General features: G+C 48.8%; 6 protein-coding genes across 6 annotated transcripts; 2 read left to right on the top strand and 4 right to left on the bottom strand.

Annotated features, from left to right (window-relative positions):
- Positions 1–715: 715 nt before the first annotated feature.
- Positions 716–1802, top strand: B0J16DRAFT_322842 (ketopantoate hydroxymethyltransferase-domain-containing protein; the record flags this gene model as incomplete). The annotated part of the gene is made up of 2 exons (XM_046125732.1): positions 716–1141; positions 1191–1802. 2 exons carry the CDS (start codon positions 716–718, stop codon positions 1800–1802), a joined length of 1038 nt encoding a protein of 345 aa, XP_045979939.1.
- A 175-nt stretch (positions 1803–1977) lies between these two features.
- Positions 1978–2515, bottom strand: B0J16DRAFT_387192 (ubiquitin-like autophagy protein Apg12-domain-containing protein; the record flags this gene model as incomplete). The annotated part of the gene is made up of 2 exons (XM_046131650.1): positions 1978–2040; positions 2096–2515. 2 exons carry the CDS (start codon positions 2513–2515, stop codon positions 1978–1980), a joined length of 483 nt encoding a protein of 160 aa, XP_045979938.1.
- Positions 2516–2964: 449 nt separating this feature from the next.
- B0J16DRAFT_417031 (L-Aspartase-like protein) lies at positions 2965–5468 on the bottom strand (the record flags this gene model as incomplete). The annotated part of the gene is made up of 2 exons (XM_046133652.1): positions 5332–5468; positions 2965–5211 (listed from the first exon to the last, which is right to left on the bottom strand). The coding sequence occupies exon 2, from the start codon at positions 5125–5127 to the stop codon at positions 2965–2967; it is 2163 nt and encodes a 720-aa protein (XP_045979937.1). The 5' UTR covers positions 5128–5211; positions 5332–5468.
- Positions 5469–6307: 839 nt separating this feature from the next.
- Positions 6308–8585, bottom strand: B0J16DRAFT_169413 (Dfp1/Him1, central region-domain-containing protein). Its single transcript, XM_046122386.1, has 3 exons — positions 7981–8585; positions 6591–7931; positions 6308–6542 (listed from the first exon to the last, which is right to left on the bottom strand). Exons 1-3 carry the CDS (start codon positions 8452–8454, stop codon positions 6411–6413), a joined length of 1947 nt encoding a protein of 648 aa, XP_045979936.1. The 5' UTR covers positions 8455–8585; the 3' UTR covers positions 6308–6410.
- An 837-nt stretch (positions 8586–9422) lies between these two features.
- B0J16DRAFT_346711 (peptidase M24, structural domain-containing protein) lies at positions 9423–11398 on the top strand. The gene has a single exon (XM_046128488.1). The coding sequence runs from the start codon at positions 9637–9639 to the stop codon at positions 11143–11145; it is 1509 nt and encodes a 502-aa protein (XP_045979935.1). The 5' UTR covers positions 9423–9636; the 3' UTR covers positions 11146–11398.
- A 513-nt stretch (positions 11399–11911) lies between these two features.
- Positions 11912–13542, bottom strand: B0J16DRAFT_322837 (helix-loop-helix DNA-binding domain-containing protein; the record flags this gene model as incomplete). Its single annotated transcript, XM_046125731.1, has 3 exons — positions 11912–12103; positions 12155–13019; positions 13070–13542. 3 exons carry the CDS (start codon positions 13540–13542, stop codon positions 11912–11914), a joined length of 1530 nt encoding a protein of 509 aa, XP_045979934.1.
- Between the last annotated feature and the right edge of the window lie 4042 nt (positions 13543–17584).

The raw sequence follows: 17584 nt of genomic DNA, 5'->3' as shown, positions 1-17584 counted from the left end.
TGACCTCAACCACAACCGTTGCACATCCCCACTACAGCGATGTACACCACCATTTCGGCACAGGACAAACAACCTCGGCTCACTATTGATCAATAGATCCTCTATGTTTTGTAGCTTAAAGCACTCAGTAAATCTAATATCATATAGAATATTTATATCCTCATCAACGTCTAGACCGCTTTCTTCTTTCTCAGGGCTGTTATTAAAGAAATTAAAACTGGCGGCTCAACATTTACTGGATGTTTACCGTCTGGCCCCCCCTCCTATTGCCCTGAAGGGTCTAGCCCAAATTAAATTTCGACTTCCATTTGTTGACTAGAACCACCCGAAAAAGCGAAAGCGTGGGGCGAAGCTGCAGTTCCAGGGGTGCTGAGAAAAAACACCAAGATACTCAAATATACAACGTAGGGTTCATCATGGCTCAAACATGAATAAAACCGATGCTTTCCCCGACTTTTTGAGCTAATTCTTCATCTTTACTGTCAAAGGAAACAAAGAGCTTCACACAATATTTTATTCATAAGTTTTCTCCACTCAAAAACGTTGACCATAGAATTTATGAGCTATACTTTCTGTCGGTCTGAAATTTGCCCTGCAAGGTACCTCAGGTTCTGTCACTCCCCTACTTATTAAACTTCAAAAGCTGCACGCGACACCTCATTCCTCATCACCAACACCAACACCACGACCCACTTCCCTCACTTTCACCTTCCTCATGTCATCCCTTATCAATCCTACCATGAGGTCATGTGCCTCTCTCCTATCCCGGGTGTCCGTGTCCTCCCATCGGCCGGCCATCCGGACGATCGGCAGCTCCGTACGGCCCCTCATCCTCGGAGGTGTGGCGCAGTCCCGGTACAGCTCACATTCTCCCATGGGTGCAGCTCCCGCTACACAGCGCAAGAAGGTCACTATCGGAACTCTTCGTTCTATGCACCGCAAGGGTGATCCCATTACTGTCATGACGGCTCATGACTTCCCTAGTGGTCATGTTGCCGATCATGCAGGCATGGATATCATTCTTGTAGGTGACAGTCTTGCCATGGTTGCGCTTGGTATGGAAGATACAAGTGAAGTTATCATGGAGGAGATGCTTCTGCATTGTCGCTCGGTGGCCAGAGCCACCAAGTCGGCTTTTACTGTAGGAACCCCTGCTCTCACATATGCAAGTCATTAACTAACCCCGCCAGGTCGGTGACCTACCCATGGGAACCTATGAGATCAACCCTGACCAGGCTCTTGCGACTGCCATCCGTTTTATCAAGGAAGGTCGTGTCCAAGGTGTCAAACTTGAGGGTGGAAAGGAGATGGCTCCTACTATCAAGAAGATTACCACTGCCGGTATTCCTGTTCTTGGCCATATTGGTTTGACACCTCAGCGACAAAACGCTCTCGGTGGCTTCCGTGTCCAGGGCAAGACAAGTAGTGGTGCCATGAGTATTCTCGAAGATGCACTTGCACTCCAAGAAGCTGGCTGCTTTGCCATGGTTGTTGAGGCTGTCCCTGCTGAGGTTGCTGCTCTCATCACGGAGAAGCTGTCCGTTCCTACTATTGGTATTGGCGCTGGCAACGGCACCTCTGGTCAAGTCCTTGTGCAAGTCGACATGACTGGAAACTTCCCTCCTGGAAGATTTCTTCCCAAGTTTGTCAAGAAGTACGGCAATGTCTGGGGTGAGAGTTTGAGGGCTATCGAGGCATACCGAGACGACGTCAAGTCTCGTCAGTACCCTGGCCCTGAGCACACATACCCAATTTCAGCGGAGGAGCTCGAGAGTTTTACCAAGGCGGTAAAGGATTCGTAAAGATTATTTGTTGATACCCAGAGATTTGTTTGATGTTTAGAGAGGCTTGTCGCATGATGAGCCGGAGAAGATATAGAGGTTGCATAGCTCGGAGTTTGTGTTAATTAGAAGATGACAATAGCTTTTGGTTTGCTGTTTATCATCATTAAGATAGACGAAATCTACCTCATTGGTATCATCCAAAAGCAGGCGTTAGAGAGTAGGCAACAACCAGTTGGCCGTGAGAATTCTTGAAGCACTGAAAATGTTAGCATCTGTAGCTGTGCCCCAGTATATAAATACCTAACACTTACTTGATGTAAATTCCCAACAACCTCATCCAAAGAAGGCGCAAATGCACTATTGACATACAAAAAGACACTATCCGTCTCTTTACACCTCAACTTCTTCCTCAAATACCTCACAACCTCTTCAAACCGTCTCGTCGCACTGATCTTGCAAACGTCCTGGGCCAAAGACGGCGCAGATCCCACGGGTTTAAACCGCACTACGATCTTGTCCGTCTTGAAGCTTCCCGCAGCTGCGAGTGCGGCGCTAGCATCACGAGGAAGATCTGCCAGGACGACTGAAGCGGACATGGTGAGTGGTAGGTTTGGAGATGCGGCGCCGCTGCCTGCTGCTTCGTTGTCAGCGAGAGGCATTGGTGAAGCGATGCCGGGTGACGGTGAAGGAGAGGGCGATGGAGCCTGGTCTTGTGGTGGATTGCCCGACATCTTAAGTATTTTATGTGAAGAGCGAAGCTTTTTCTTTCCTGAGTTGGGCGAGGTTTGTTTGTTAGAGGTGAGTTGCGAAGATTGCACTCATAAGTTGATGCTGTGAAACTGTCGCCTAAGGTTGCTTATGACAGCACAGTGTATGATGCTTAGCACTGTGCGCACTTACAACAAACTCTGTCTCTATCATGACTCCTCCGGTTCTTGAATACCTAGGGACATTTTGGTTTGACTTTCCTGTATCCCACATTGCCTTCTCTAAATATTACTTATGTCGACAAAGTTCTCAGGAAACATCCAAGCACAGAAGCTACAGGACACAAAGGTGATGCAGAGGTGAGATGTCTTGTCTAGGTACCTGTTCTACCGTAATATACCTGCTAATTTCTAAATTCTTAGGAAAGACTCTCTTGAGATAGCCTTTCGATCTTAATAGACGCTTTTATTTTCTAGTTCGTTGCCTTCAAATCCTGGCAGAGTTCCTCATACTCATCTTCACTCTCCGGCCCCTCCCAATCATTCGCGATACCCTCCATAACCACCACATCAATCATATCATCCTTCAAGCTCTCATACACCATGCTCACCCAGCTTCCAATAGTCTTCTTACCCTCTGGATACTGCCCCTTTTCCGCATTATATAGTGGATCATCATCAATACCACACTGCGTCGGAACTCCCAACTTCAATCGAACCCAGGCGTACAAGCGAGCAGTGCCGTCACCCAACTCAGTAACTACATCGACAGGACGAACTGCCATGTTAGGATAGAATATGGAAGATACAGTCTCGACGACCGATTTGTGAAAGTGACCGCGGAATACTGCGAGGCTGGAGATGGGACAGTCGATCTCCTCAGAGGTCAGGAACTGTGTAACAGGTGCCATTGCAGCATCGACTGTAGGAATAATACGGTCTTTCCAACAACCAGCATTATTCTCATACCATGCCTTTTCAACGACCGGAAAGATCTCTTCACCTAGCTTCTCAATAGCTACCTCGTCTAAGCCAAAGGCATGAAAGGGCCCGTTCTTCGTCTTGTTAAGCAGCTTATCATGAAGAGTCTCCAAGAAGAACCGATGACTAGCTCGAACTTCAACTGCCTGGCAAGAAACATATATGTGACAGGCACACATATGCGCCACAAGATCTGCAGCCTCCATAGTTCGACGGGCCGAAAGTAAAGCAAGTGAATTGATACCCTGGTTATGCATCTCAGCAGACATGACATGCGACGATACCGGATGCGCGAGAGCAGCTAACTCAGACATGTAGGCAGACATATTAACATCGATGCCTTTCATAGTGAAGTTCTCTTTGTCGCTGACGTTCAAGTTGGCCTCGAGACCGTTGTTGGTTGAGGGGTTGATCATCTCGCTGACTTGGGAGAAGAGCATGCGGCCTATCATCTGAAGAGCAAGGCGTGTCTTGTCCATGGCAGAAGTAATAGCGACAGCTTGGAAATTTCCGCCAGAGTAGACTTCGCCAACCGCCTTTCCATCCTTTTCTGAGGCGTCTACCAGAGGGTTATCTGATGTAGAGTTGAGTTCGATGGATATTTGTCTCTGAGCAAGGAGTAGGTCTTCCAGATAGGGTCCGATCCATTGGGGGCTTGTGCGGGTTGAGTAACGATCTTGCCAGAGTCCATCTCCCGTTCTTTTGCGGTCCTCCAGACCAACGACAAACTTCGAGCCGTGGAGGAAACTTCTGATGTTGGCGGCTGCTTCGATCTGCCCTGGGTGTGGTCGTACGGCGTGAATAAAGGGGGCTGTCCATTCAACGTTACCGCCCATAGATTCAGACGCAAATGCCGTCAACACCTGTGCCAGTAGAGCCAGTTGCTGCGATTCGTGCATCACAAGACTTGCAACAGATGCAGACGGTGCTGTCCCGTTGATAAGGCCAAGGGCCTCCTTTGGACCAAGACCACTTGGTGATAGACCACTCTTCTGAAGCGCTTCATGCGAAGGCATCACTTTAGCTGACTTGCCTTTTCCAACCTGCACAAAGATATCTGGGTTCCCCGTGACTGCCCCTGCGATATAAGACATAGGCATGAGATCGCCCGAAGCTGAGATAGTACCTCTAATAGGAACCAAAGGGGTAATATCATGGTGAAGAAGACTAACAAGTCTCTCCAACACCTCCAACCGAACAGAACTTTGTCCTCGCATATTCTGATTCGCACGAGCAACAATAGCCCCCCGAACCCATTCACGAGGCATAACGTGAGAAGTCTCACTTCCCAGTTCCCTGTCCGACGAAGTGATGATAGCGCTCTGCGTATGCTGAAGAACACCAATCTGATTCTCCAACCAGTCATCAGTCCTCACATCTGCACTTCCTCCAAAGCCAGTGTTAACGCCGTAGACCACGTACTTGTGGGATAAGTATTCGGCTAGAGCATCTACGCTTAGAGCAATGCGGCGAGCGAGGTCTTCATCTTGGCTGATCGTGGGCTTGACGCCATAGCGAGCCACTGCGACGAGAGAGGCGATGTCAAGGCTATTTCCATCGAGGATGATCTTTTCTTTTCCTTTTTTGAAGTTCTGTAGGCGTATCCAGGTGGCTAGTGTGGACTCTGCATGCGCTGAAGCTCTGAGATCCATCATGAAGAGCTGTAAAGCTTCAATGCCAGCTCCGAGACTTGAGAGATACTAATGAACTTCGGGTACCAGGCATTTAACTGAGACAGGCTGATTCTTTGTTAGCTAGGCAGTCGAGACTCCATTAAGCTAGAAAAATGAGCGTATCATTCACTGCATAGATTACAGCCAGTCAGGGACAGCAGTGAGCAATAACTTTAACACACTTACATTTTCTACCCTCCCGCCTCTTGAATGAATCGAATAAAATCTCGCTACCACCTTGCAAAGTAGTAAAAGTTATTGTCCGAGCTCGATATTTCCGGTTCAGCATGTGATAATCGAAGAGCCTCGACTCAGACTCTGAGATCAGGACAACAAGCAACAAGACCAAACTCAAAAGAAAGAAAAGCCGTTGACAACCTTGTCGGAACACGGTGAGAGACACAGGATGTGCAGAATGAATATGTGCGTATCCGTATACTTTTGTGCTGTCACTCTCCAATCAAACTACTGCAGCTTAAAAACGCCATGCATACAGCAATAAGATGGATGAACTTATTCCGAGACACTTATCCATGATAGGGATGTCGTCAGGGACATAGATACTCACCTTCCAGTAACAGTCAAGTCATCTTCACAGGTATCAGGGAGACCAGAGGTTTGTTCAAGTACTCATGTTCTCTAACATGTAGGTACATATATGTCCTAACCACATATCTACATCAGACCTTTCTGGTCGTAATCATATAGCAGTCGCTGTTGCTTTCATGCATTCGCGATAAAAAATTCTTCCGCTTCCATGCTCGGACTTTGTCTGTACAACCCTCATCACTTCCATCTCAAACATGTACCCTGACCACCCCATCTCGACGAACGCCCCGGTATTGTAGTTACCATATAATGCAGTCCAATCAGAAGACAAATGAAATGGCCGTGCAGACCGTGGGGGGTTTAACGCGCCAAAAAAGAAGAAACCATGCCGCTCTGCGCCGTTGCATGCAGTTCATGCTTATAAGGTATAAGAAAGCGAAAGTAAAGAACATAGAGACATCTCTAACCGAAGGATTGCCCCGCAAATGCCGCCAGGAAGCGCAAAGTTAACCAAATTCAGGAAGTATCTTTTCTTGTTGTTTTTATACAGGGGAATCTGAAGGGAGGTGCGCAAAATGGACTTCATAAAAGGTTGGTTTTCGGAATTTGACTCTATCATGACCCATGAGGTGGGAGGCCATGGTATAGCCTGAGATGATGATGATGATGATGAGGTGTTGGAGAGGCCGTTTATCGTATTATAATATGGATAGTCATCACCATCCTTCCTCCTCGTCAGATCCAAGTGCGTACTTTGGCATCCTCTTGATTTGTGATAGGAGAGAATCAAGCTCGGTCCAGTTGTCGTCATTCTCAGCAAACTTGCGGTGCTTGCGTGATAGAATGTGCTGTAAAAGTCAGTCGTGAACTTCAAGTTTATAAAATTGGTTACATACCTCGTCGAAATCGCGGAACTTGTCTTGGCAGTTCTCGCAATAACCGGGCTTGAGGTCCTTCTTGCTCTTAAGCGGTTGGGACTGTGTTCTCCTCTCGGTCTTCTGAACTTCCTCCTCTTGCATCTCTGCGGGTCGTGAAGTGTGTCGGCCCATAGTTGTTGATCGGCTAGATGCAACGTCCATTGAAACCTCCGCCAGGCGGCGCGAGCTCACATCAAACGAAGCAGGAGCAGCCTTTTGTAGCACCTTCCTTTGAAGGCCGTGAACTTCTTTGCTAGTTCCAGCCTTGGCTCCATTGACACCAGATGTCGACGAGACCATCTGCGATCGAATGGCAGAGGTAATATTTGAAGGTTGCACACCGGATGCCACGGGTTCACCAGCAAAAAGACGGCCAGTAGCAGCACGACTTGTGAAGGCATTCTGCTGTTGTCGCAAATCCGCTTGCTTAGAAAGAGCTGCCTTGGCAGGGTTGAAGACGTCAGTTGGTGTGGCACCACGCACTCTGTTCTGGCCATCTTCCATCTCGGCGATAGTTCGCTTTCCTGTAACCGGCTTAGGCATTGGGACCTGGGGGGGCTTGAGAGCATGTGCGGCTTCCTCTCGCTTGGCCTGTCGAGCCTTTTCTTGTTCCCGTTGTTCTCGTTGCCTTCGGTGATCCCTATCAGGAACATCATTGTCTTCCACAAAAGGACATCTGCCGTTTCCAACACTCCGGAACTGTGGCCACTCGCCATCCGACTTGTTCGCAACCTTGGGGTATTCCCGGACCATAATGGGCTTGTTTTTCTCGTCCATATCCCACACATAGATATGAGGGCCCTTGAAGTAAGTCAACTCGCGATGAGCAGCAGTCGGGTCGCGATCTGAAGGTCCATTCACGCGTTCATTATGCAATAGCTGGAGCAGACTGGGCTCTCTGGAATTGCCATAATGACTTCGAGTGCTTGCAGATCTCGAGTTATAAGAGCTAACGCTGGTCTCGGCTTCGAGCAAAACGGATAGCATGTTCTGGAATTTTTCCAAAGACCATATCTTCTTGCCCATCTCACGAGCCTTGTGCAATACATCGTTGTTCTTGGTTCCTCTGGTTCGCTTCGTGGGGTCGTCCAGTTGTTGCGTCCTCGCGGGAGCGTTGCGGAACTCGGACAGAAGTTTCCTTCGTGCTTCGGTGTTGCGGTTCAATAACGACGGGTTAATAGTTTGGGGTTGCTCTTCGGATTCGTGATGCTCATCATGATGGACCTGTTCCTGCTCTTGATGTCCCTCTGGCTTCTCGGGTGGAATTGATCGAGTAGTGACGACATGGGTGACTGAGATGGAAAAGAAAGGTTCTTGACGCTAAAGGCATGTCAGTACAGTACGGTATAAACGTTATGGAATAACATACAGCACCGAGGTAATTGACTCTTTTCGTTAACCTCGCTCGAACGTCATCGGGTATGCTCTCAAAGTAAAAGACCATCTTGGGGAACTTGGCACGGTGATGTCTCTTCCATGCTTCCTTCTCATTATCAATATCACGGGCTACGTTTGTCGGGGCAGTCCTCGAGGATCGTTCCTTTGTCGAAGGACGCGTAGAGCCGCGTTGGACGAGAACCTGGGTCCGGGTTGACCTGGTTGGTGATCGAACCGCACGCTGCACGCCATTATCGAGAACCTGTTTCTTTAGAGGCGGCGGCTGGCCGTAGGTTTCTTCACGCTGCACGGTAGCATATGAACGCTTCTGCTTGGCATATCCAGCCAGAGCAGAGGCTCCACGAAGTGGTGAATTAGCCACATTAGGGTTGTTCGTTAACGGGCCCCGTCTCGAAGACATGGCCGATATGGAACCGGGTGTTGGTGATAGAGATATGGTTGCCATATAAAGCCCGTGAACTGCTCTGGGGGTGAGTAGCCAGAGCAGAGGGCGTATAAGCAAGACGACAAAAGTCGATGGTGAACGTCAGAGGTGACGTGACGGAAGTTGGCCTGTTATTGGTGGTCGTCGATCGTGGGTGGTGGTAAGTAGTTCTACCTTAGTAGTGGGAGGGGCTGGGGGGAGAATGAGACTTGTGACTGCACGCGACGCGGAGCCTGACACGTTCAGAGACAAAGACGATGGGAGGCGAAGGGGGAGGGTAATAGATGATATCAGCACATCAGAGAAGATTGGAGGCAGATATTGAAAGAGGAAGAATTGAAGGACAAAAAACAGATCAAATAATGAACAACAACAAACCCGGTCGTTGTGTTTTTTGTCGCTTCTCCTGGGCTGTCGGGTCCTGGCCTGGGTGCTTTGGATGGAGGGAAACGAGCCAAAGTGAGGGACGGGGCCAAATGACTTTGATTGATGACTTAGCAAAGCAAATGTTGTTGCAGTCGCGCTTGGCACAACAGCGCTATACCTCTCCAGGCCCTTCTGTGAGGGTCTGCCGGGGGGCCTGTCTTCAGTGAGTGCCTTCTATGGTTCGGCACGCTCGCTGGGCTGCCCACTGCAAAAAACACCACCAAGCACGGGCCAGTCGCCTACGGCCACTACAGCAACCAGAGGATACTAACGTTACGTCGTGAATCGGGAAATTGGGATGGAGAGACGAGACCAGACAGATAATTTCAGCCTTTTCCCGAAGACGGGTTTTTGGAGCGAGACAGGTTTAGACAAGTTTAGATAGGAAACAATAACAAGAGCTAAGACAAGAGGCTTTGTTGTGTGCCCATTGAAGCTAACAATTTGAGGACGGAATGCATAGTAGTGAATCAAAAGCTTACACAGACCAACTTTATGCATCCATCTAAGTAGACGTTAACCCTTGTGCGTCACTCTGCCCGCGTGCATTGAAACATCCACCTATCCAATCTTCCTTTGAGCCTCAAGCCTGCCGCTGTCTCGCGTCTAGCCTCGGCCATCCTGGTCATAATTTTGAGTCTGGCGTCATCATCTAGGTCATAGAGCCATTGATTGTACAATTGCCATTGTTCTAGAGGCTCAATTGATCTGGGAGGCTCCAGTTATCGCCGGAAAGATTTGCGCTTAAGCTCGATTAACTAGAACCTTCATCCCGTCATGATGAAACTTCCTCGAGCTCCATTACGGAGCTTTGGTCCTCGTCTACCCCTCCGAGCTGCTTCTACAAGAAGCATATCAACGATAGGACTTACACCGTCCAAACCTCACCGAGCGTTACCTTCAAATATACCGGTCACCCGTCGAACATATGCCGTCTCCGCATCCGATCTCCGGTTCGGACAACCCGTCCACGAAACACATCCTCACATCCTAAAAGCCGGCGAGCTTACACCGGGCATTACAGCACAAGAATATCATGACCGTCGAGCCGCCCTGGCACACTCCATGACAGATGGAAGTGTTGCTGTCCTACATGCCGCATCTTTACAGTACAAGTCCGGTGCTGTATTCCATGCCTACCGACAAGAGTCCAACTTCCTATATCTTACAGGATGGATGGAAGGAGATGCTATTGCTGTGATCGAAAAGACTGGTCCTAACCTTGGCGATTATGTATTCCACATGTTTGCCAAGCCCAAGAATCCGAGGGAAGAACAATGGAACGGATATCGCAATGGTGTCGAGGCTGCAAGAGATATCTTCAATGCTGATGAGGCGCATTCTATTTACGAGGCGGAACACTTGCTACCCAAGATCCTCGATAAGGCCAAGCTCATCTACGCAGACTCACCCCCTTCTAAGGGCGGTATCGCTGCCACAGCATCTTGGCTATGGCGACTCATCTCCGGGAGAGATACTCGACCAACCCGAACACCCCTCTACTCCGTCATGAATAAGCTTCGTGTGGTCAAGAGTGAGGCAGAGGTCGCTAACATGCGAATCGCCGGTCAGATCTCAGGACGGGTCATCACAGACGCAATGCGCCAGCCTTGGAAGCGAGAGAAGGATTTGCACTGGTTCCTTGACTACAACTTTGCGGTCAATGGCTGTGAGGGCCCGGCTTACATCCCCGTGGTGGCTGGCGGTGAAAGGGCAAATTGCATTCACTATACGGTGAACAACAGCACATTCAAAGAGGACGAATTCATTCTCATCGATGCGGGCGGCGAATACGGGACCTACATTACGGACATATCCCGCACCTGGCCAGCTTCAGGCCGCTTCACCCCTGCCCAGCGTGACCTATACCAGGCCGTCCTCAACGTCCAGCGATCCAGTGTCTCGCTCTGCAGGGAAAGTTCTAAGCTCTCACTCGAGGACATTCACAACGTTACTGCGCGGGGTCTTGTTGATCAACTTCGCGCTATTGGATTCGATGTTACAATGGCCAACATCGACCAGCTCTTCCCCCACCATGTAGGCCACTATATCGGTCTTGACGTGCATGACTGCCCTGGCTACAGCCGTCGCGAGACCCTTCGCCGCGGCCACTGCGTCACCATCGAGCCGGGTGTTTACGTCCCCCATGATGACCGATGGCCGGCCGCCTTTCGGGGCATGGGCGTGCGAATCGAAGACAGCGTATGCGTAGACGATGATTCACCTTACATCCTCTCCACGGAAGCGGTGAAAGAGGTTGACGATATTGAAGCGCTACGATCATGACCTGTACTACATTGACATATAAACATACCCATAGAGACATGAGCCTGTATAAAATGTATAGTACAAAAGCTGAGCTGAGCTGAATTCACGATACAACTGTAACGGTAGTTGTGTCACGCTTCATGACCCACCTGAAATTTTGTTGCTAGGCCTACAATTCTGTTATTGCAGCTCAAGTTGAAAACAAAAGAAAAACGGCGCGTGATAGTTCACGACCGGGATCTCGAATAGGTTAAGCCACAACCGCTGCAGGTGAAATTAAATGCACGTAAGAACTCATACATACATATGATTAATTATTATTGTTGATCTCTTTTCAAATCTGACAAGTTTGTTATGAAAATACTCATTATTTAGGGTAATCAATCGTTCACGAAAACAAAGAAAGGCTCCGCAAACTGTCATGGAGACCCCAGCCTTAGGCGGGTATTGTGAGAATATCACCAAACCGTATCCGGATAATGAATACAACAAACAAGGCACGACGAAATATACTGACAGGTGGGTAACAAAACAATTGTTCTCTAAGGCTTAGAGCATCAAAACAAAGTAGTCTAAGTCCTGGTCCAAAGCGCCATAAGGTGTCCAGACAATTTCGTCTCTTATGCTCTCCGCGGCCAATTCCCATAACACCCTAACGACGGGGTGAAAGAATCACACAATATCAATGCAGAATTAGGTCGAGTAGTATATACACCACAATTCATCGCTGGGTATATTTATACACTATCCCAAATACGCTTGGAACATAATCATCATGTCTATTCTAACAGAAACCTCTTGGGTCAAAGAGCGTCCGGCTGTGGTTCGGCATCAGGAACGGCTGTCGAGCCGATGCACTGAGAAGCTGTTCAAATGCCTGTAGGCGCCGGGCCAACTCTTGATGCTCCTTCATAATGGCCCTATTACGTCTTTCCAAATATTGAATGTACTCTGTTGCCTTTGTCAAAACAGTACCCTGGGATATGTTAGTCAATATTTCTGCAACACCAGAGTGGTAAATACTGACCTTGCTCACTTTGGGCGCTCGTCCTGAGCTTCCTTCAGCTTCTTCGTTTCCTCCATCTTCTGGTATTGAGTGAAGAGCTGGGACAGCCTCACGCAGCTCTGCAATCTTGTCCTTCAGATTCGTTCGGTACTTTCGCTCAATATCGTTATGCGCCGTCCTGTCTCCAGGCTTGAGCTTCTCCTTGCCTTTGATATCAGATGTAGCAGTGGTTGCGCGGGATAGTCCTGGTCTAGAAGAGCTGAGACCAGTCTCGCTCGAGGCCTCTGTCTTGATATCTTGGTTCCTAGATGGTGCCTTCGAACTATTAGGCGTAGGCGTCTGCTTCTGGCTGCGGTCTCCGGTTGGTGTTCCAAACAGAGAATCGATGTTGCTGTTAAAGTCGGACATTCCTGTACCAAGACCAGCCCCGAATCCCAGACCAAAGCCAGTAGCAGGCATAAAGCTGGATGATGTCCGACCAGTGTTCATTGCAATAGCAAGAAGTCTCCGTTGCTCATCGTTGCTGAGAACCTGGTTATTGCCCATGCCAGACATTCCCGACATTGTCTGACCGAATCCTGAACTCATGCCTCCTTGAGTACTTCCCATTCCAAAATCCGGCTCCATGCGAAGACCCGGTTCTGGCTTCTCCCAACTGAGTGGTGTCGAGTAAAGACCCTCGCGAGGAGGTACCTCCGGCGGTGGCATGGTCTCGATCTTCGACAGATGCTCTTCTAAGCTCATCGAGTCGATTCCTTCTTCATCATCGGATAGGGCGTTGTCTAGAGCATTGTCGTCAAAGTACTCGGCACCCTGGAAAGAGGGAGCAGTCGCATACACCCCTGTACCCAGACCTGGTGTCGTTGAGCTCGATCCATATCCCGGACTTTGTCGCTGATCAGCCTTCTGATTCATCAATACATAGCTTAAACATACCGGTAGTGGGTGTTGGCATTGTTGTTCATGGGGTCATAACGCTTTGAAAAGTCAATTTCGTAACTTCCTGTCCTGTCGGCTTCATCATCATCAAATCGGATCCAGTAGTCCAGGGACTCAAGTGCAGAATCGGTATCGACTTTGGTGCGCTTCCTATCATGCGCATGTCCTTCTCGCTTCCGTTGTTGTGGGTGATTTCTGGGGTGTCCTCTATTAGGTAGTATCGTACTGTGTGAGCTGGTGTAAGGCGATGGCATAGGGGCCTGGTTGAAGGAGATATCAGACGTTGCTGTCGACTGATAATCGAAAGATGGACCCCCTTGATTGCGGGATGCGCCCATGCCACTCTCTAAATCCGCTGGCCTCCATGGTGAAGGCTCATGCTGTTGCTGAGATGACTGGTTATTCTGGTCAACATTATTGAGAGTCTGGTTGTTGGGAACCGCGAAGAAGTTAAGAAGATTAGGGTCCATTGCTAACACGGCATCCCGACCTTGAGGTCGTGTTTGTCGTCGTCCGGAACGGAGGATTGTGTCAGCAACCCGTGCAAGGCTTAAGCCAACTCAATTGGCGAAAAGGAAGTTGATGCGAATTGATAAACCGGTTGTAACGGTTAAGAAAGGAACTCTGTTTAATCGAATTGTATATGTAACAAGCGCAAAGTTGTCGCGATGATGTTGAGATATGTTGAGGGGCTGGCTGTCAAAGCATATGACAGTGGGTCCAGCAACTTGTGGAGGGTAAGACGGAACGACGAATAATTCTGTAAAGGCGATAAATAAACGCAGAAGCTTAATGAGTAAGTCGTATATATGTTGGTTGTGAGTTTGCGATTCAAAAAATGAGACAAACTTAGTTGAGGTGGAGTGTCGTCGAGATTGAGGCCAGACCCAGAGAGCTTAAAGGGAGGCAGACACGAAATGGGGTGAGAAGTACAAGATCGGCAAAAGACGAGTACAGTACAAGATAGCTCCTGTAAGATGGGTCGACAGCGAAGGCGACAAGGAAAAGGCGAACGGGCCAAGAAAGTACGGGATGATTTTTTGGCGGATTTGCTGTAGATTAATGCGGTAGAGCTTTGACTCTGGCGTGGCGGAAGTATATACTGTATAAGGATGCTGGTATTGGCTTCTGTAAGGTAGCCACAGTGTATGTGTCTTGATTGATGGACTTTACCGCTCAGTTGTCATATAGTGAGATCGAGCGCAAAACAAGTAATGGTCATCGGTTGGTTGCCAAATGTAGGATGAAAGAGTGAAGGGTTTGACGGAGCCCCGAAGGTAAGAGCATCAGTCGATGGATGAACGGACATATGCGGCTCCCAATTCGTTCGTTGGCTGGAAAGCCCAGGCCCGGACCGAGAATGAGAATGAGAATGAGAAATGGGAGGGAGTCAATCCTGAGACCGACTGAATAACTACCTAGAGGAACCCGTATTTTTGGTCTTGTGAATCGTCGTATTCGCCGCAATCAAGAGATCTCGTTTCTTGGGGGGTCTGATGTCTGATTGATCGATTGAGCCGTTTCTTTGGGACAAGTTGCAACCAACGTTGGGTTGGGGATAAGAATGGGGTTCTTTCACAAGCCCATACGAATGACTGGTGATATGATATTTACCAACAAAGCAATCCTCTTCTCAACTAATTTTTTGTTCACTATCCCTTTTTCTCCTGCCTGCAAGCGAGAGAGAGTAGTCCGCGGAACCAGAGCCAGGGGGTGAGGGATGCATGCACAACAAGAACAGAGCAGAGCAGATTTCTCTCCCACTGCCGGGTCGACGTCGTGATGTTCTTCGGCCGCAATGGCGTGACTTTTACCTCGACAGGACCGTCTTGTGCGGTTCCAGTTCCAGGGGCCCTTGAAGACCCCGGGAGTCCTGGACCGCTGGCGTAGCAAAAATTGGGCGACATCGTATGATGAGCAAGGCTGAGGAGGGGAATTGTACGATGGGCCAAGACCCTCGTCCATTGGCTGACTCGCACCGAGCCGGGCCGCTGTCATTGGCTGCCGGGTATTGTTGATGGTTGTCATTCGAGAATGTGAAAGACAATCAAGGTTTGTTTCTAGTTCCTTAGCAATTGTTTTAGGTCTATATCGTTCCCAGTCAACCCTGAGACTTATGAACCTCAAATGTATTATCACGTGGCGTGAACATGTACTGTTTTTTTATCAAGCATTGGATGATTTTCGTTTCAGCTGTCACTACGGATACAGTAGCAGTAGCGGCTTATTGCCAGCTGGGGGTCTTGGCAACGGTTTCTAACCCACGCGATTCTCAGCCTCGTGCTAGCGACTAGCGACAGCTTCTAGGCTCAGCTGGCAAGCTCTAGCCCTCATTGAGGCCACTCAAAAAGCCCTGTAAGCTCACTGGTGGAGTGGGGGTTCTCTCATGATCCTTGTTCTGTCTCATATCATGGAACCTTTTCAAGTCAGTGTGCTTATGCTTCTCCTCGCTCTGTCTTGCTGAGGGGCTTTGGAGATCATGATTGTCACTCGATGATAGATTCACACACAATTGGTCTTGAGGTATTGATATCGGATTGAAAAGGTTTTAATCATGCTCAACTGTATTTGCGTGAATGTTCGTCGGCTTCCATGCATGATCGCTTGTTCTTCAGCCGCAGCTTAATGTCAAGTTTAATATCCGCACCCGGTCGGATTTAGGTTTAGGGTATTCAGCGGCCAACGGTCCACGCTCTTAGCTCAACTGTCACGACGACCTTGAAGATGTCTTTTTCGACTTCCTTGGTCACGTCAATTTATAATAAAAATCTAGTACTTCTGTGATTATTATTTCTTTCTGTGTGCTAATATCGTACTGCAACTTCAACTATCTTGGCAGGATACACTGTTTGCTTACGTCCGTTGTTACTATTTCCAACAGCTGATCCAAAACATGTTAAACAAACACTTTGACGATGGAGACGTATCTGCCAGGCTTGACACACAAACTATTAGACGTAGTTCTTTAAGTATTCGCATGGCGTTTTAGAAACAGCACTTATACTCATGCATGCAAAACCCTAAACATAAGCTAGCTATCAATGCTAGGAGAGCAACTCCATGATACGGAGAGCAATGCTCTAGTAATTCATTTTCTGATAATCTGTTATTCTTCTCCAACAAGTCGCCAAGTCCAATGTTCTCCAAGCCTCGCGACAAACACCAAGACTTCTCTAGTCCAGCCACCATCTATGCTTTCATTATCATTACCCAAGAGGGTGCGTTCCGCGAGCCGTTTCCCAGTCCGTTTCCTCGACCGAATGCTGTTTCGTTATTTCGGGACCCATGGTTTGGGAAGACTTTCCTTCCTCAAACAGTCTGGGCATCTCTCCTCGTCGTAGACAACATCGTGCTTATGCGAAGGACCCTTGCACCCGTTGAAAACTCTCTGACACCAGCGAATATTAAGAAAACCGATATGCCCGCAAGCAAATTGTCGATCCACCTGCATACACATGCTGCTGTATAATCTAGGCCCACAGCGAAGTAGAGTAGAGCACTGTTGACTGGGGCAGAGTTCTTCTACTATCCAAGGTGTTTGATACTGTGGCTTGGTGAGTCTCTAGTAGCTACTTTAGAAAAGCATAAAAGACTCTTCTATAATACGCAGATGACCAATACCTTGCTAGAGTGTTCAAAATTCCCGTAGAGTATTCCCTGATAAAAATCCATACGTCTGATATTCCTGCGAACGTCTCGGTCGCAAGAGTCTTCGGCACGGCACTCGGGGGCTGTCTAATAACAGCGCGCACACACGGCCGGCTTGGTGAAAACGAGAGGGCGAAATCGAGTTCGATGAGAAGATGAAGCCGTTGGGTTCAAGATAGAAGCCGAGCCGTTAAAAACAACCACCAACGGTGGAGGTAGTAGCCGAGCCGGGGGGTGTCAACAAAGAGCGGGCAAATCAGATCAGCGATCATCAAACGAGAGCACCAATGACAAAACAACTGCAGCGCGCCCTGGCCATGGGCGCATGTGAGCGCACGCAGCTGCTGGCCTGCGTAGAATATCCAGATCCCGACGCAACTCCAAGGATCAGATACCTACGCGCGCGAGGCTGAGGCTTGGGTATCGTTGGGTCTCGATCGAAGGGGGGTTGTGCCTTTTGGGGAAAAAAAGGGCTTGGGGTCACGAAACTGAAGCATTTCACCAGATCGATCGCGATGTGCTTGTGCTTCTAGCCTATTGCACCTAGCCTGTGCCTACACCTGCCTTTGCCTTGGCTGGCACGCACCATGACGTTGGTACCAATTTCCAGGTGCACGGCTGCTATTCCTCAATTGATTGGGCTAAATATAATTTTAGCGTCTTCCGAAAGCTATTGTGCTTCCCTTCAACCAATGCCCCGTCCATATCACCCTAAAACAAAGCGCCCCCGAGCCTCCAAAGGGCAGCTCTGAATGTCGTCACAGCTGGGACGGGAGCGCTCCCTTCCTTTTAATCGGTGGGGGCCGCCCCTTAGAAAAACCATATGATCGACCTTGGCCTTGCAGAAGAAACTATTGATTCGTA

Source organism: Fusarium flagelliforme (genome assembly GCF_020744385.1).
Source record: "Fusarium flagelliforme strain FIESC 12 MPI-CAGE-AA-0113 chromosome Unknown B0J16scaffold_6, whole genome shotgun sequence".
Lineage (NCBI taxonomy): Eukaryota > Fungi > Ascomycota > Sordariomycetes > Hypocreales > Nectriaceae > Fusarium > Fusarium flagelliforme.
Note: the sequence above shows the minus strand (reverse complement) of the source record. Positions and strands in the feature narration are given on the sequence as shown.